Source organism: Mesoplodon mirus (assembly GCF_964341445.2).
Source record: "Mesoplodon mirus genome assembly, chromosome: 2".
NCBI classification, from domain to species: domain Eukaryota; kingdom Metazoa; phylum Chordata; class Mammalia; order Artiodactyla; family Ziphiidae; genus Mesoplodon; species Mesoplodon mirus.
The window spans coordinates 127,790,402-127,809,927 of record NC_138977.1 but is presented as its reverse complement, the minus strand read 5'-3'; the positions used below and the strand labels follow the sequence as shown (position 1 = coordinate 127,809,927).

The window sequence follows — 19,526 nt, the reverse complement described above, 5'->3', positions numbered from 1 at the left end:
CCGTTAGGCGTACCAAAAGGGTAAAAGGGGAGGGGGGGATAAGGGAGCTCGTGCGTGCGCGTCCGCGCGTGCGTGGGTAGCGGAGGCGAGCAGCACGGGGTGAAGGGGGAGGAGGATAAGGGAGCTCGTGCATTCACGTCCGCGGGCGCGTGGGTAGCGGAGGGGCGCAGCATGGAAGAGAAGAAGGAGGGGAGGAAAAGGGAGAGCGTGCGCGCGCGCGTGGGTGTGGGTGTGTGCGCGCGCGGCCGTGGTAGAGCGGATTGCGTCGCCCTCTATTGACGTGCGCGCGCCCGCACCTAGTTCTACCAGCGGCGTGACCGTAAAGTGGCACGGCCGTGTCGTGAAAGGGGCCGCAACACGCAGGGCGCTGGTTGACGGCCGCGACTCCATTTTGTCCTCCGGTTCTTTGCTCGTAAGTCGCTTGTTTCCGTGGCTTCTGTGAGGCGAAAAGTTTAAAAGGGGTAAAAGTTTTAAAGAATATTCTGGAAGTGTGTTGGTAAGCATAGCGAGTCTCCATTTTCTCTCTGCAGCCGACTTGCATCCTGCGGTTCCGGAATAGCGGGGAAAGATGCGGCCCTTGGACATCGTGGAGCTGGCAGAGCCGGAGGAGGTGGAGGTGCTGGAGCCCGAGGAGGACTTCGAGCAGTTCCTGCTCCCGGTCATCAACGAGATGCGCGAGGACATCGCGGCGCTCACCCGCGAGCACGGGAGAGCCTACCTGCGGAACCGGAGCAAGCTGTGGGAGATGGACAATATGCTCATCCAGATCAAGACGCAGGTGGAGGCCTCGGAGGAGAGCGCGCTCAACCATCTGCAGAATGCGGACGACGGAGTCGAGGGCAGAGGGACCAAACGGTGCGAGAAGGCTGAGGAGAAGGCCAAGGAGATCGCGAAGATGGCAGAGATGCTGGTGGAGCTGGTCCGGCGGATAGAGAAGAGCGAGTCGTCCTGAAGGAGGGTCGGCGGTAAGGCGGGGACCGGCGGGAGCCGCACGGGGGTCCCAGGCGTTGCCCGACGCTTGGGTCAGCTTCGGGGACATTTATTTACTAATGATCCACGGGGATTGGGAGTTGGGAGAAGAGAATAAAAGCGTGCTCAATTTTCATTTTAGGAGGTGTTAGTAGGTACCGTTTATTTTTGTTACGCCTCTGGTAATTTGGGGGAACAGATTGGTTGGTTGGTTGGTTGGTTTTGACTTGTATGTGTTTGGTTGAAACCAAAGGTCACGATCGATAGGATAACTGTAGGGTAATAAACAACAAAATCACAATACAGGCCATTGAGCAAAGGGGGGTAGAAATACAGAATTATCAGAGGGAAGGCCATTATTGGGCGATTCCAGATTTTGCTGGAAGACTGGAAGGGGTCAGATGGCATCCAGAAGAGGTGGTGTCCTGCGAGGCTGAATTTGTGAGGGTTTTCTCACTTCCTAATGATGAGTTTCTCCCAATTGCACTTTAGGTTTACAGCCAGTGGATTCTGGTCAACTGATGGAGATTGGCTGACACCCTGGAGAAGCTGAAACCAGAGAGCCTTTTGTTTTCTCTTTTTTTCTCTGTCTACACTCTGTCCTCACACTACGTTTCTGCTATGGTCTGTGGTTAATGACCTCAGTATGAGTTTTGACTGTTAAATGTTTTTGTTTGGGGAGGTAACTTTGGTTTGGAAAATGCTCTCACAAGAATTAGGGCCTAGATTGTAAGCTCTCGCAGCAGTCACATTTGTTCCTGGGCTTTCGTTATTTCTAAATTTTTGAGGTGCTTTGCTCTTTCTTGTGTGACCTGATAGCTCCCTGGAACTTTGGGTCTGTGTGTAACAGATGAGACTCAGTTGGAGTTCTCCAGCTCTGAAGGTGTTGAAGGAACTGCATTATTTCTAGAAGACGACTCCATGCAGCGATTGCTAACGAAGCTGAAGAAGGGACCAGACTTCAATTGGGAATGAGAATGGGGCTGATCTGGCTAGGACTGATGAATCAGAAGAAGGGCTGCGGGATGGTATTGTGTTTGGGGACTTTAATTTCTATGTGAGACCAAAGGAGGAGAGATGTATTTTGTTCAAATTTTAAGTTTTATGCGGCACGCTGATGTAACTTGTCTGGTCAGATTGTTTGGACAACCTAACTCAGCTTTATGTGACATGGAACCTAGACTAGGAGACGAGATAGGCCTTGGTATTCTGTGTAATCGATGTAATATCCTGATGCATTTCAGGGGATTCTGGACATAAAATGGAAGCGATACTTGCAAAGGCCCTTGAGGGTCTGGGGAAGAAAAGCAAGGGCTGTCTGTTTTGGACCCTAAACTGGACAGGGACTAGGTGTCTTCAAGATTCATAAGTTGTCTAGCTGTAAGTTCATTTCAGTAGCAGACCTGACAAGTATTTGAGGTCAAAACCCTACCGTGTGTTTAAAAACAATTTTACCATGTTAATAAAAGTATTCATTTGCTTGAAAAGACAAGGCTTAAAAGGTTATTGACTGAGAAATATTGTTCTTTAAAAATGAAATTTTTCTCCTTGAATGTTATCTTTGCTAAATGGGGGGGTGAATTTCCTACGGTTTTGGAGGCTCTCAGTAAGCCTTGATAGGGAAGGTTCATCTCTGCTTGCTGCTATGGAAACTGGCTGAGGACAGAGCATGCAGTTGTTCCTCCTATCAGCAGTGGGTTGGTTCCAGGACCCCCTCCTTCCCACAGATACCAAAATCCAGGGCTGCTCAAGTTCGTTATGTCAGATGACATAGTACAGTCGGCCCTCCAGTCCTCTGTATCTACAATTCTGCATCCTGCAGAACTTAACCTGTATGCTAATTTTCACCTTAAAGTCTGCTTCCTGGGAATCCAGCTGATAGCAAGTGTGAAACAATAGTAACCATGTGTCACAAGCTAGATACCATGTCTTAGAGCACTGAGGGGGGGAAGGCAAGGAAAGCATTTCAGAGCAAGTAACTGGTGAACTTGGCCTTGAAGGATGGGTACAGCTTCCAAGGAGGAGGAGAGAATGAGGGACATCCCACACATAGGGAACAGTAGGAGAAAAAGCCAGTAGTGGGGAGGCGTGGATATGATGAATAAAGAACCAGGAAAAACAACCACCAAAAAAGCTACATTTGCCAAAACTAGGACCTGTGCTAAGTAGACTGCACTTTGTTCTTATTTCACTAGTTTTCCAGTAATTCTTTTTTTCTGTCTCAGGATACCACATTTCATTTGGTAATTTATTTTTAAAAGATGTAATACAAATGGCACAGAATTCAAAAGAAAAAAAGTGATCCCCTCCTCTCCCTAGCATCCCAGTTCCCCTTTAGGAAGACAACCATTCACCAGTGTCTTGTATATCCTTGCAAATATTGTGTGTGTTTGCACATGTACATATATAACTCTCTCCAACCTTTTTTGTACATAAGTAGAAACACACCTGTGGATGTTCTTTTTGTTTTCCCACTTAAAACTAGTTTGCAAGTTAACCCTAGCCAAACATCCAGACCTGCATTCTTTTTTTATTGGCTGCATGTCCTTCATTGTACTATAAGTATTCAGAGGTGATTCTTACACACCCAAAAGTTTGAGAACTATCATCCTAGATTATTTTCACTCCTTAATTTCTCTTTCTTGCAATTTCAGTAACAATTGCAATGCAGCCAACAATGCCCAATTTCCCCAGCTTCTGAAATCAGTCTTGGCTTGCTAGCAGTTGGAGGAGCGATTGAATCTTGTGTTTTCTAAGCAAAGGATGTGGTAAGGCTCCATTCTGAGAGGCAGTCTTACAGGGCTGTATAATATTAAATTGAGTCTAGCTAGAGTTGCCAGAATTTTTATTACAGATCCGTATGTCCCTCAAGGGCCCCAGGCTCTCTCCGTGTCCTGGCTGTTCAGAGGTAGGTCATGGACAGCTGTGCAGAAAGGCCTGTTGCGGTTCTTGGACAGGTTCCTGACACAGCAGAGGCCCCATGAAGCTGAGATCTATCTTTGCTCCGATGTGACAAGTGTCCTCTTGTATCAAAGCGCTATTACAGAAAGAAGCATGGGGGCTCTGGGAGCGTGGAGGTCTGGAGAGGCATTCAGGAAGAGAGAAACGATATATTATGTAACAACCTCTGATGCGACACGGACGGAGGCAAAGTGTTCAGAATGCTCAAAATCTCGTCCCCCACTTGATCAGAATCAGGCCCGGGAGATCACAAAGCAGTGCTAAAGAGGCTTCTGCATCTGGTTTCATCAGCTGAGATGACCCCTGGGAAGAAAGCCAATTTAACTCTAGTGGACACTACAGTAGGACTGGCAACAGCCAAGGACACATTCACCTCTGGGGCCGGGGGCGTGGGGAGCATTAGTGAAAGTCTGACTCCAGGCGAAGGGAGGTGAGTCTAAAGTGTTTTTAACCTTGCCAAAGATAAAACCTCGGGAGTCCAGGGGGCTGGGAAACAGGAGACCTGGCTTTCAGTCAGCCTGCTGCTCTCTGTGTGATCTTGGGCAGGTACTGGCTTGTCTCTGAGGTTCATTTCCAACGCTGGCATTCTGTATGACTTCTAGATAAAGCTCATCTGCGGTAAAAATGCCGTAGGTATCATGAGTGCTGTTCACCAAATAAATTCCAGTTCCTCATCCTTCACACGTTTAGTCAGATTGTACTCCCTAGCCCCCCGGTGGTGGTGGTGGGGTGTGTGTGTGTGTGTGTGTGTGTGTGTGTGTGTGTGTGTGTGTGTGAGTCATTCTAGCTGTGAATTGTGAGGGAAAGTAACATACAGTCACATCCAAGCCACAGCCTCTAACGTGAGACCCTCCAAGGTTCCCTTCTGGCACAGGGACCAACAACCTTCAAGATGGTGGTTGATCATCAGCCTGTGTTCCTTGCCAACTAATGATGAACAGGTAGCACCAACAAGGAAAAACCTTCGTTGTTTTAAGTCACTGAGATCTGGGTATTTTTTGTTAGGATGACACAACCTAGGCTGAGATGACATACTTTCATCCTTTTCCTATCCTGTGTTTTGATGAAAGGCTTGTCCTCTCTGAGGCCTATATCCTCACTTTTCATCACATGTCCCACTAGCTCAGGGCATTGTCTGAAAAATGATCTTTCTTACTCATTCATTCGTAGCTGTTTGCTCTCCTCTGCCCTCTTTTTTTTTTTTTTTTTTTTTTGTGGCCGTGCCGCATGGCAAGTGGGATCTTAGTTCCCCGACCAGGGATCAAACCCGAGCCTCTTGCATTGGAAGTGCGGAGGACCACCAGGGAAGCCCCTACTCTGCCCTCTAATGACTCCAAGGCAAAAGAAAGCCCAAATTCACCCTCCCCCTTCCAGGCAGCAGATAAACACAAGATTCCACCATCTTCCAGAGATAAGTGGGGATTTGTTATCTGCTTAACACCGTAGCCAGATAACTATAAATGCAAACAGGGCTTGCTTCAGTCGCTGCCCAAAGTAAGACCCTCACCTGGTCATTTCTATTTTCCCCTTCTCTGATCCCCGTAATGCTCTGTAGGAATATCCCTATTCCTCCTTCCTTCAAACTCTCTGTGATTCACAAATCCTCCCATTCTGTTATTCCCAAACTCACCTGTATTTCTTGCCTCTTCAAAGAACGTTTCTTTACCACCTGTAACAGTTGAGACTGGACTCCCCCAAGCCGTGGACTTCCCTGCAGCCTCGCTGGTGATGGTCCCTAGCAACACCCAAATGATCAAGGGCTGCATTTTTTTTAACATCTCTTTATTGGAGTATAATTGCTTTACAGTGTTGTGTTAGTTTCTGCTTTATAACAAAGTGAATCAGCTATATGCATACGTATATCCCCATATATCTTCCCTCTTGCGTCTCCCTCCCACCCTCCCTACCCCACCCCTCTAGGTGGTCACAAAGCACCGAGCTGATCTCCCTGTGCTATGTGGCTGCTTCCCACTAGCTATCAGCTTTACATTTGGTCGTGTGTATGTCAGTGCTACTCTCTCACTTCGTCCCAGCTTACCCTTCTCCCTCCCCGTGTCCTCAAGTCCATTCTCTGCCCCTAGTTTCTTCAGAACCACTTTTTTTTTTTTTTAGGTTCCATATATATGTGTTAGCATACGGTATTTGTTTTTCTCTTTCTGACTTACTTCACTCTGTATGACAGACTCTAGGTCCATCCACCTCACTACAAATAACTCAATTTCGTTTCGTTTTATGGCTGAGTAATATTCCATTGTATATATGTACCACATCTTCTTTATCCATTCATCTGTTGATGGACACTTAGGTTGCTTCCATGTCCTGGCTATTGTAAATAGAGCTGCAATGAACATTGTGGTACATGACTCTTCTTGAATTATCGTTTTCTCAGAGTATATGCCCAGTAGTGAGATTGCTGGGTCGTATGGTAGTTCTATTTTTAGTTTTATAAGGAACCTCCATACTGTTCTCCATAGTAACTGTATCAATTTACGTTCCCACCAACAGTGCAAGAGGGTTCCCTTTTCTCCACACCCTCTCCAGCATTTATTGTTTGTAGATTTTTTGATGATGGCCATTCTGACAGGTGTGAGGTGATTCCTCATTGTAGTTTTGATTTGCATTTCTCTAATGATTAGTGATGTTGAGCATCCTTTCATGTGTTTATTGGCAATCTGTATATCTTCTTTGGAGAAATGTCTACTTAGGTGTTCCGCCCATTTTTGGATCGGGTTGTTTGTTTTTTTGATATTGAGTTGCATGAGCTGCTTGTATATTTTGGAGATGAATCCTTTCTCAGTTGCTTTGTTTGCAAATATTTTCTCCTATTCTGAGTGTTGTCTTTTCATCTTGTTTATGGTCTCCTTTGCTGTGCAAAAGCTTTTAAGTTTCATTAGGTCCCATTTGTTTATTTTTGTAAGGCCTGCATTTTTGACAGAGAGGAGTGGAGGGGGAAAAAAGGGAAACAGGAGTAAGAGGTTGGGGTTGTGTTGAGGGTGTTATTGCAGCCATGACCGTGCACAGTAAGTGGATGCTGGGGAAGTGCAGGGCAGGGGAGCTGCAGGAGAAAGCCGTTCAAGGGAGCTGAGGGCCCAGTGAGGTTTTAAAAAGGGTGCCAGGCTTCCCTGGTGGCACAGTGGTTAAGAGTCCGCCTGCCAGTGCAGGGGACACAGGTTTGTGCCCCGGTCCGGGAGGATCCCACATGCCGCGGAGCAGCTGGGCCCATGAGCCATGGCCGCTGAGCCTGCGCATCCGGAGCCTGTGCTCCGCAATGGGAAAGGCCTTGACAGTGAGAGGCCCGCGCACCACGATGAAGAGTGGCCCCCGCTCACCGCAACTGGAGAAAGCCCACGCACAGAAACGAAGACCCAACACAGCCAAAAATAAATAAATAAATTTAAAAAGGGTGCCAGGGGCTACCCTGGTGGTGCAGTGGTTAAGAATCCACCTGCCAATGCAGGGGATACGGGTTCGAGCCCTGGTCTGGGAAGAACCCACATGCCGCGGAGCAACTAAGTCTGTGCACCACAACTACTGAACCTGCGCTCTAGAGCCCGCGAGCCACAACTACTGAGCCCACGTGCCACAACTACTGAAGCCCGTGCACCTGGAGCCCATGCTCCACAACAAGAGAAGCCACTGCAATGAGAAGCCCATGCACTACAACGAAGAGTGGCCCCGGCTCGCCGCAACTAGAGAAAGCCCGCATGCAGCAACGAAGACCCAACGCAGCCATAAATAAATAAATAAATAAATAAATAAATAAATAAATAAACTTATTTAAAAAATAAAAAGGGTGGTAGCGACTGTAGTGAAAGCGATGGAAGGATGGGGTCAGAAAAGAGGAGGGCTGAGCAGATTGGGGGCAGTAACAAGCCCTAAGTCACCCTTGGGAATGAGTGGCCAAGGGGCATGGAGTTGCTTATTGGATATGAAGAGGCCAAAGACCTGGGGGTCCAGGTGTGGAATGGTGGCCGTGTGAGCGTGAAACTCACCTAGGATGATGGCGGCAGGATATGGGGTGGGGAAGAGGGCCAGGAGCCAGGTGGGAAAGCCTGAAATGAATGAGGGGAATCCAGTGGGTTGGGGGAGGGGGGTGGAGGATGACAAAGGAAGAGGGCATTCAGATGAACAGCAAGCGCTCCAAAGGCATGTCCCATTAGACAAGAGGGAGGACAAGGGTAGTGTAGCCACTGCCAGGGGAGGAGGCTGGCCCCAACTCCTGAGCATACGTGAGGAACGCAGGGAAGTGAGCAGCTTTCCCTCCACAGGCCTGAGTAGAAAGTTGGCCTAATTCTCTGTGGACAGTCCAGCAAGCAGCAAGGTGGGGTGGAGGGCGGGAAGCCAGGCACATGCTAGCAATGGCTCACTAGCTCCTACAGGCCCAGGAGAGGGTTTGGGGGTGGAGAGCATTATGGAAACTTGTCATAAGATTTAGCACCCTAGGCTGACTCTTACTTGCTTCATCCATGGGAGAAACAGGAGTGACAGGCAGTGTAAGTTTAGTCCTGAACTTAGTCTCTGAAGGAGGATGGGCATGGCCTTGGCGTGCCCGTGATTGAGCCAAAGAAGCAGCAGCTGAAGGTCGTCCCTCAACTATGCTGCTTGAGTAGCTTCTTTGAAGGAGGTCAAAGAGGCCACCATGACTGGTCATTTGGGGTTGAAAATGGCAAGGGTGTCTGCACCCCAACCTGAAACAGTTATAAGAGACGGCTCCAGAAGAAACCGTCCTCCAGATGAGATGAAACTGAGGCCCCAAGATCTTTTTCAAGCATCTCCTTTAAAGGTTCTTTCCCAGACAGTGAATGCCAGCCAATCAGCAAAGACCAGATGATAACTGTCACCTTCCTATCAAAGCCACTTGTTCACATGGACACCACTGAGCTGAAAGAACCAGGAAGGACAGGGCACAGAGACCACTGAACGAAAAACCAGAGTCTTCATGAGATTTTTGTCTGTGATTACCTGTGCATCGGAACTGACTGAAAGTAAACAGACAGGAGGCATCGTAGGGTATTGAAGAAATTACATTGCCAAAGGAATTCCAGGCCAGGTGTGGCAAATCCTGCGGTTGTCCAATGTCTGGAGGAACTCCTGAGTCTGGCGCTTGCAGCAGCAGGAAGCAGGCTTCCAAAGCTGCGTTTCCAGGACTTCCTTGGTGGTGCAGTGGTTAGGAATCCGCCTGCCAATGCAGAGGACACGGGTTCAACCCCTGGCCCAGAAAGGTCCCACATGCCACGGAGCAACTAAGCCCGTGCGCCACAACTACTGAGCCCACGTGCTGCAACTACTGAACCCTGCGCACCTAGAGCCCGTGCTCCGCAACAGGAGAAGCCACCACAATGAGAGGCCCGCGCACCACAATGAGAGGCCCATGCACCGCAATGAAGAGTAACTTCCCACTGGTTGCAATTAGAGAAAGCCCACGCACAGCAACAAAGACCCAACACAGCCCCAAAAAATAAATAAATAAAAAAGTCTTCTAAAAACAACAAAAAAAAGCTGTGTTACCCCCAAAAGGGTGCACGTCCCAGGGCATATTTCATACATGGCCTGGGAAGATGAGAGACAAGGAAGAGCCTCCCTTAGATGAAGTATGGGAAGCAAAAGCCTTCTGAGGTTCTTAGTCTAGTTACGTTATAAAGTTGAGAGTGGCCCTGTGTGCTGGAACGCTTAAACAGGTCAGCTGCCATCACCCCATTTTTTCACACAGTGCCCAGGAGAGGCTTCCAACAGGTCGCTCTGAGGCCAAGCTTATTTGGCAGAGAGGGAGTCTGTGAAGTCCCAGGCATTTAGGTCTGCGTGGGTGGGGCTAGGACAAGGTGGTGGTTAGGGGTGGACAAGTGGATGAGGCTCAGGGCCCGGTCCGCCCACCCCCAACTTTAATCAGAGCAGTCCAGTATTTATCTGTTTCTAGGTAGTAGCTGTGTGGCCTTGGGCCACAGCACGTTCCTGTGTGCCAGATACCACTCTAAGTTCTTGAGGTGTATTGGTCATTTAATCCTCACACAATCTAGGAGGTAGACAGATACTATCCCTGCTTTATAGATGAGCTCAGGTAATTTGCTCAAGATCACAGAGTAAGTGACAAAGCCAGGACACACACTGGGCAACTTGAGTCCGAGCCCAAGTCCTTAATCTCTACCTGTTTGTCTCCCAACTGACATGGGGGTGCTCACACCCTCTCATTTTCTCTTTTCCTTCTATTTATCTCCCATGTTGGCCTCTGCACTTCCCCTCTGGCCCTCTCCAGTTCATTCTCCACAGAGCAGCTGAGTGATCATGAAGTACACATCTTACCATGTCAGTCCCCTGCTTAAAAACCTCAGTGGCCCCCATTTCTCTTGGGATAAAGGCCAAGGTCCTTACCCTGCTCCCTTCTCATATCGGGCCACTCTCCTGTTTGTTCTCTGCTGTCAGCCACTCCGTTCTAGTTCAGGCCCTCAGGGGCTCTGTGCCCTGTCCCGCCCTGGGGTCTTTGCACACGCTGTTCCTCTGCTTGGACAGCTCCACACCATCCTTCCCCTACCCCTACCCCTGTCCTAGGTGACTCCTGTTCATCCTTCAGAACGTAAATGTCTCTTCATGGAGAAACCTCACCTACTACTGTCTGAGAACATCAAGCCCCCAGGGGATATCCTCTCACAGTTTGTCATGACTTTTTACGATAAACAGCATTTATCATGATCTATGATGATTTACTTGTGGGATTATTTGATTAATATTTGCCTTTATGCTAGACTGTGAGCTCCTTGGGTTAAGGAGCTTCTTTGTCTTAACAGTGTACTTCAAGCACATTGTCTGGTTTATATTAGATGCTCAATAAATATTTGGAGAATGAAAAAAAAAAAGGAAGAGCCTCCTTGAGTAGTTCCGCTTAGAGGGCAAAAGCAGGAGGTGCTGCATGGGCTGAGCTGGGGCTTTGCCCTCCCGCCTGTGGACTTTAAGGGCTCCTGTCAGCTAGAGGTGCTGTGTGCCCCCCATTCTTCCCTTTTCTGAATGCAAGTTGTATACAGATGTTTTGTACCAACTCCTAGGCAGGTGGTTTCCCCTAAAGGGAGCGATCCAAGAGAGACAGAGAAAGCACAGGTGAAAGCTGCAGTCTTTTTTTTTTTTTAATTGCACCAAGCGGCTTGTGGGATCTTAGTTCCCCAACCAGGGATTGAACCCACGCCCTGGGCAGTGAGAGCGCAGCGTCTAACCACTGGACCGCCAGGGAATTCCTGAAAAGCTGCAGTCTTTTGACAACTGGATATTACAAGTGAAATATACCATCACTTCTTCTGTACTCCTTCAGCAAGTCGGGCCCACGCTCCAAGGAAGGGGAATCAAGTTCCCCCTCCTGGGACTTCCCTGGCAGTCCACTGGTTAGGACTGGACGCTTCCACTGCAGGGGGTGTGGTTTCGATCCCTGGTCAGGGAACTAAGATCCCGCATGCTGCATGGCGCAACCAAAAAAGAAAAAGTTCCACCTCTGGACAAGGGAAGTAGCAAAGAATTTGCGGACATATTTTTAAAACCACCACTGATATTATCATTACATTCCAATGAAATGTTTTTGAAACATCACAGATTTAAAAGAATCTAAAGATAAATTATCAGCATTACTAGTAGAGGTTAGCAAGTTTTCTAGAAACAAAATCAATATCTAAAAGTCAGTAGTGTTTCTATTCACCAGAGGAAGTATATTTTCTTTTTTTTTCTTTTTCTTTTTCTTTTTTTTTTTGGCTGCACCGCGCAGGGATCTTAGTTCCCCTACCAGGGATTTAACCCGGGCCCTTGGCAGTGAAGCCTTAGAGTTCTAACCACTGGACCGCCAGGGAATTCCCCAAAGAAATATATTTTCTAAAAGGTATCACTTGTAATACCCAAAAAGATTTTTTTATTTTTTCATTGAGGTATAGTTGATGTATAATACTGCGTTTGTTTCAGGTGTATAGCAAAGTGATTCAGTTATATATATATTTTTCAGATTCTTTTTCATTATAGGTTATTAAAACATATTAAATAGAGTTCCCTGTGCTATACGGTAAATCCTTGTTGCTTATCTATTTTATATAATATATAGTGGTGTGTATCTGTTAATCCCATACTCCTAATTTATCACCCAACCCCGCTTTTCCCCTTTGGTAACCATAAGTTGGTTTTCTATGTCTGTGGGTCTATTTCTGTTTTGTAAATAAATTCACTTCTATTATTTTTTACATTCCACATGTAAGTGATATCATTTGGTATTTGTCTTTCTCTGTCTGACTTACTTCTGAGTAAGTCTGGCTGAGTAGTATTCCATTGTACATATGTACCACATCTTCTCTATCCATTCTTCTGTCGATGGACGTTTAGGTTGCTTCCTCATCTTGGCTATTGTAAATAGTGCTGCTATGAACATTGGGGTGCATATACCTTTTTTGTATTAGAGTTTTTCTCCTTATATATGCCCAGGAATGGGATTGCTGGGTCATATGGTAACTCTATTTTTAGTTTTTTAAGGAACCTCCATACTGTTCTCCATAGTGGCTATACCAATTTACATTCCCACTAACAGTGTAGGAGGGGTCCTTTTTCTCCACACCCTCTCCAGCATTTATTATTTGTAGACTTTTTGATGATGGCCATCCTGACTGGTGTGAAGTGATACCTCATTGTAGTTTTGATTTGCATTTCTCAAATAATTAGCAATGTTGAACATCTTTTCATGTGTGTGTTGGCCATCTGTATGCCTTCTTCAGAGAAATGTCTGTCTATGTCTTCTACCCATTTTTTGATTGGGTTGTTTGGTTTTTTGATGTTGAGCTCTATGAGCTGTTTGTATATTTTGGAAATTAATACCTTGACGGTTGCTTCATTTGCAAATATTTTCTCCCATTCTGTAGGTTGTCTTTTAGTTTTGCTTATGGTTTCCTTTGCTGTGCAAAAGGTTCTAAGTTTGATAAGGTCCCATTTGTTTATTCAAAAAAAATTTTTAATGGTGGATTATTTTCCTATGGATACCATAATTTCCACAAACTAGGTGGCTTAAAATAATAGAAATTGATTGTCTCACAGTTCTGCAAGGTAGAAGTCAGAAATAAAGGTGTTGGCAGGACAATGTTCCCTCTGAAGCCTCTAGGAGAGAATCTTTTCTTGCCTCTTCCAGCTTCTGGTGATTGTTGGCAGTCCTTGGCCTTCCCTGACTTGTGGCTACATCAGTCCAATCTTTGTCTCTGTTGTCACACGACCAGCTTCCCTGTGTTTCTGCATCTTTGCTTGGCCTTCATGTAAGGACACCCATCATGGATTTAAGGCCACCCTAATCCAGTATGATCTCATCTTAACTAATTACATCTGCAAAGGCCTATTTTCAATAAGGTCACATTCTGAGGGTCAGAATGGACATGTATTTGGGGAAAGATCACTATTCAATCCAATACAAATGGTAACTATGAAATTTTAACAAAATGGATGTAAAATCTTTATGCACAAAATTATAAAATTCTATTAAAACACAATGAGGAACAACTAAGTAGACTGAATTAGTATTGTACTTCTTCTCGAAAATGGTCCAATGAATCAATTCAATCCCCAAAAAATCTCATCAGGTGAGTCTGTTTGATCATTTGGGTCAAAATTTAAAAATTGATTCAAATTTTAGATGAACAAGCAAAAGTCAGGACATTTCTGAAGAAGATCCAGGAAGGGAATCTGCCATACTTAACCAGATATCAATACTTACTATAAAGCTAATTTAGTAATTGTCAGTGTGATCATAGCCCAGAGATAAAGACCAATGGAACAAATACAGGCACAAGCAAAAATAGAGACTTGACACATGACAGATGTTACAATGCAGACCAGAGGGAATGGATAAAATATTCAGTAAACAGGGCTAGGCTAACTAGCTATACATGTGGAGAAAATTGCAATTAGATTCCTGCCTCAAACCTCATTTCCAGATGGATTATCCATAAATAAGAAAAACCAAACACTAAATATTTTAAAAGAAAATATAAAGGAACATTTTTATGACTTCAGGGTAGAGAAGGATTTCTTAAAATAAGACCCAAAGAAAGCATAAAAGGAAAGCTTTATATTTTGTCTTCATAAAAGTTAAAACATTAACTTCTACAAGAATGTTTAGAGCAGCATTATTCATAATAGCCAAAAGATGGAAACAACCCAAATGGCCATCAATGGGTGAATGGATAAACAAATTGTGGTACATCCATGAAATATTATTCAGCCATAAGAAGGAATGAAGTACTGATACATGTGATAACTTGGATGAAACTCGAAAATATTATCTTAACTGAAAGAAGACAGACACAAAAGGCCACATATTGTATTATTCCTTTTATATGAAATGACCAAAGTAGACTGAATTGTGTCCCCTAAAATTTATATGTTTATACATAAATCTGTTGCACTTCTTTACACTAACAATGAAATATCAGAAAGGGAAAGTAAAAAAAAAAACCCCTTTTAAAATTGCATCAAAAAAGTAAAATACTTAGGAATAAACCTGACCAAAGAGGGGAAAGATGCTGAGAACTTGATAAAGGATTGATCAACATTGATAAAGGAAATTGAAGATGATTGAAAGAAATGGAAAGATATCCCATGCTCTTGGATTGGAAGATTTAATATTGTTAAAATAGCCATACTACCCAAAACAATTTACAGATTTAATGTGATCCCTATCAAATTACCCATGACATATTTCACAGAACTAGAACAAATAATCCTAAAATTTATATGGAAACACAAAACACCCAGCAATAGTGAGGAGAAAGAACAAAGCTGGAGGTATAACCCTCCCAGACTTCAGACAATACTACAAAGCTACAGTAATCAAAACAGCATGGCATTGGCACCAGAACAGACATGTGGCTCAATGGAACAGAATAGAGAGACCAGAAATAAACCCACACACCTACAGTCAATTAATCTTAGACAAAGGTGGCAAGAATATACAATGGAGAAAAGACAGTCTCTTCAGCAAGTGGTGTTGAGAAAGCTGAATAGCCACATGTAAATCAATTAAGTTAGCACACTCCCTCACACCATACACAAAAGTAAACTCAAAATGGCTTAAAGGCTTAAATATGAGACATGACACCATATAAATCCTAGAAGACAACATAGGAAAAACATTCTCTGACATAAATCATAGCAATGTTTTCTTAGGTCAGTCTCCCAAGGCAATGGAAATAAAAGCAAAAATAAACAAATGGGACCTTATCAAACTTAAAAGCTTATGCACAGCAAAGGAAACCATACACAAAACAAAAACAACTTACAGACTGGGAGAAAATATTTGCAAACACTGTGACTGACAAGGGGCTAATTTCCAAAATATACAAACAGCTTATACAACTCAATATCAAAACAAACAAACAAAAAAACCCAAATGAAAAATGGACAGAAGGAAGACCTAAATAGACATTTCTCCAAAGAAGACATACAGATGGCCAACAGGCACATGAAAAAATGCTTAACATCACTAATTATTAGAGAAATGCAAATCAAAACTACAATGAGGTTATCACCTCACACTGGTCAGAATGGCATCATTAAAAAGTCTACAAATAAAAAATGCTGAAGAGGCTGTGGAGAAAAAGGGACCTTCCTACACTGTTAGTGGGAATGTAAATTGGTTCAGCCACTATGGAAAATGGTATGGAGGTTTCTTAAAAAACAAAAAATAGAGCTACCATATGATCCAGCAATCCCACTCCTAGGCATATATCCAGAGAAAACTCTAATTCAAAAAATACATTCACCCCAATGTTCATAGCAGCACTATTTACAATAGCCAAGACATGGAAACAACCTAAATATCCATCAACAGAGGAATGGATAAAGAAGATGTGACATATATATATATATATATATATATATATACACACATATATACACAATGGAATATTACTCAGCCATAAAAAGAATGAAATAATGCCATTTGCAGCAACATGGAAGGACCTAGAGATTATCATACTGAGTGAAGTAAGTCAGAGAAAGACAAATATCATGTGATATCACTTATATGTGGAATCTAAAAAAATGATACAAATGAACATATTTACGAAACAGGGACTTCCCTGGTAGTCCAGTGGTTAAGACTCAGTGCTTCCACCTCAAGGGGCACAGGTTCGATCCCTGGAGGGGGAACTAAGATCCCACATGCCACATGGAATGGCCAAAAAAAAAAAAAAAAAAACAGAAACAAACTCACAGACATAGAAAACCAATTTATGGTTACCTGAGGGGAAAAGGAGGGAGGGATAAATTAGGAGTTTGGGATTAACAAGTACAAACTGTTTTATATAAAATAGAAAAACAACAAGGTCCTACTGTATAGCACAGGGAAATATATTCAATATCTTGTAATAAACTATAATGGAAAAGAATCTGAAAAATAAATAAATAAAATTCATATGTTGAAACTGTAATCCCAAATGTGAGTAAGACTTTGTCTAACATTTGGGCTGTTATAACAAAATACCACAGACTGGGTAGCTTATAAACAGCAGAAGTTTATTTCTCACAGTTCATAGATTTGAAAGAATCTAAAGCTAAATCTTCAGCATTAGTAGCAGAGTTTATCTAGGGTTCTAGAAATAAAATTGGCTCAAAGTCCAAGATCAAGGTGACAGCATGACCAAGTTCTGCTGAGAGCTCTCTTCCTAGTTTATAGCCAATGTCTTCTCACTGAGTCCTCACATGGTGGAAAGGGCTAGAGAGTTCTGAAGGGTCTCATTGATAATAGCATTAATCCCATTTATGGGGACTCCACACTGCCACCTTTTTTTTTTTCGGTACGCGGGCCTCTCACCGTTGTGGCCTCTCCCATTGCGGAGCACAGGCTCCGGACGCGCAGGCTCAGCGGCCATGGCTCACGGGCCCAGCCGCTCCGCGGCATGTGGGATCTTCCCGGGCCGGGGCACGAACCCGTGTCCCCTGCATCTGCAGGCGGACTCTCAACCACTGCACCACCAGGGGAGCCCCACCCTACCAACTTTAACAATATAATAGCCAGTTATTTTACGAGCAAAACTGAGTTTATTGAGGAATAGTCAGAGGAATTGCATTTGGCGTACCATAGGCAAATCCAGAGAACAAGGAAGAGGAACTTGCTTTTATAGGGAAAGAGGGATATTTGGGAGGGGCTATAATAACTAAAGAGTCCAGCGGAGGAGCTGGGAGTCCAATCCAAAGTATGGAGGCTTCTCATTGGTTGGGCTGCTATAGTCTCTGGTTGGCTGGGCTGTCATCTGGTGGAGAGAGGTTTTCTTCCTGCTGGATAGTAAAGTAGGCAACACCTTCCTGTCTGAGATGTAGGCTTAGGTCTCTTCCTGTTTGGAGTTGTTGACACTACATGGCCTGTCCTGACTCCAATTTCAGCTGAGGGTTCTTTAATTAATTCCACAACCCTCATTACCTCCCAAAGGCCCACCTCCTAACACCATCACGTTGGAAGTTAAGATTTCAACATATGAATTTTGAGGAAGACACAAACACTCAGACCATAGTAGCCTTTAAAGAGGTAACTGAGGTTAAATGAGGTTGTAAGGGTGGGATCCTAATCAAACATGACTGGTGTCCTCATAAGAAGAAGAAGAGATACCAAGGATGCTCATGCACAGAGAAAGGCCATGTGAGGACACAGGGAGAAGATGGCCATCTACAAGCCAAGGAGAGAGGACCCAGAGAACCAACCTGTCCTCACCTTGATCTTGGACTGCCAGCTGCCAGAACTGTGAGAACATAAATTTCTGCCATTTAAACCGTCCATTCTGTACTATTCCATTGTGGCAGCCCCAGCAGACTAATACATACAATATATCCAGAATAGGTAAATCCATAGTGACAGAAAATAAATTAGTGATTTCCAGGGGATGAGGGAAAGGGGAGTGTGGAGTGATTACTTAATGGGTAATGGGTGTTTTTCTGGGGTGATGAAAAAGCTTTAAAACTAGAGAGCTGTTGGTGACACAACATTGTGGATACATTAAACGTCACTGAATTCTACACTTTAAAGTCATTAATTTCATGTTACATGAATTTCACCTCAATTTTTTTAAAGCTAAAGCATTAAAATTCACAGACACAGGGACTTTACTGGTGGCGCAGTGGTTAAGGATCCTCCTGCCAATGCAGGGGACACGGGTTCGAGCCCTGGTCCGCTGCAATGAGAGGCCCGCACACCGCAACGAAGAGTAGCCCCTGCTTGCGGCAGCTAGAGAAAGCCCATGTGTAGCAACAAAGACCCAATGCAGCCAAAAATTAATTAATTAATTTTTTAAAAATTCACAGACACAGAAAGCAGAATGGTGGCTGCCAGTGATTGGGGGAGGTGAATGGGGAGTTATTGGTTGATAGGTACAGAGTTTCAATTTGGAAAGATGAAAAGTTCTGGAGATTGATGGTAGTAATGGTTGCACAACAATGTGAATATACTTAATGCCACTGAACTGCACACTTTTAAATGGTTAAAATGGTAGATTTTATGGTATCCATACTTTACCATAATTGTTTTTTAATGTTAAACTACAATCTTGTGTTTATCAAAGAAACCTTCATCAAAGTGAAAAGTTGAACCACATACTCTCTACTATCTTCTCAACTTTTCTGTAAAACAGAGTGTTCTAAAAAATAAAGTCTATTTTGAAAAAATAGTCAAGTCTCAATTGGGAGAAGATACTTGCAACACACATCTTAGCAAAAAAAGAGAGAGGGACTTCCCTGGTGATGCAGTGGATAAGATCCCACACTCCCAATGCAGGGGGTCCGGGTTTAATACCTGGTCAGGGAACTAGATCCCCCATGCAAGCCTCAACTGAGAGTTCACACGCCACAACTAAGGAGCCTGTATCAATCCCTGGTCAGGGAACTAGATCCCACGTGCAAGCCTCAACTGAGAGTTCACACGCCACAACTAAGGAGCCTGTATCAATCCCTGGTCAGGGAACTAGATCCCACATGCAAGCCTCAACTGAGAGTTCACACGCCACAACTAAGAAGCCTGCCTGCCACAACGAGGACCTGGCGCAAATAAATAAATAAATAAATAAATAAATAAATAAATAACGAGAGAGAGAGAGAGAAAGCGAGACACAGAGAGAGAGTCCAAAATGAATGAAAAGAGAGGTCAGAGGGGAATTCCCTGGTGGTCCAGTGGTTAGGACTAGGCACTTCCATTGCTGTGGGCCTGAGTTCAATCTCTGGTTGGGGAACTATGATCCCACAGGCCACTCAGTGCAGCCAACAAAAAAAAAAAAGAAGAAGAAAGAAAAAAGAGAGAGAGGTCAGAGGAGAATAAGGCATGGGGGTGGGTCTTTATTCACTTTCCCCCATCTGTAGGCTCATGATCAACTTTCTTCTAACTTTCTATAAATGTTCTGCAGACTAAACTTCAAGCCCCACTTCCAACCAGACCCCTCCTGCACTAGTTTTCTATTGCTACTGTAACAAACTACTACAAATTTAGCAGTTCAAAACAACAAAGTTTATTATCACACTTCTGAAAGTCAGCTTAGCAGGTTTCTCTGCTTTGGGTCTGACAAGGTCAAAAGCAAAGTGTTAGCTGACTGGCATCTTATCAGGAGGCTCTGGGAAGATTC

At 44.2% G+C, this 19,526-nt stretch overlaps 1 protein-coding gene across 2 annotated transcripts; it reads left to right on the top strand.

Moving 5' to 3' along the window:
- Positions 1-325: 325 nt before the first annotated feature.
- LOC309794894 (MORF4 family-associated protein 1) lies at positions 326-2,461 on the top strand. 2 transcript variants are annotated; one of them, XM_082606797.1, is made up of 3 exons: positions 326-412; positions 531-965; positions 1,462-2,461. In XM_082606797.1, the coding sequence occupies exon 2, from the start codon at positions 569-571 to the stop codon at positions 950-952; it is 384 nt and encodes a 127-aa protein (XP_082462923.1). In that variant the 5' UTR covers positions 326-412; positions 531-568; the 3' UTR covers positions 953-965; positions 1,462-2,461. The 2 variants fall into 2 exon arrangements, with proteins under 2 accessions (XP_082462923.1, XP_082462922.1); XM_082606796.1 differs by lacking the exon at positions 326-412 and having other exon boundaries at positions 419-965.
- The last annotated feature ends 17,065 nt before the right edge of the window (positions 2,462-19,526 follow it).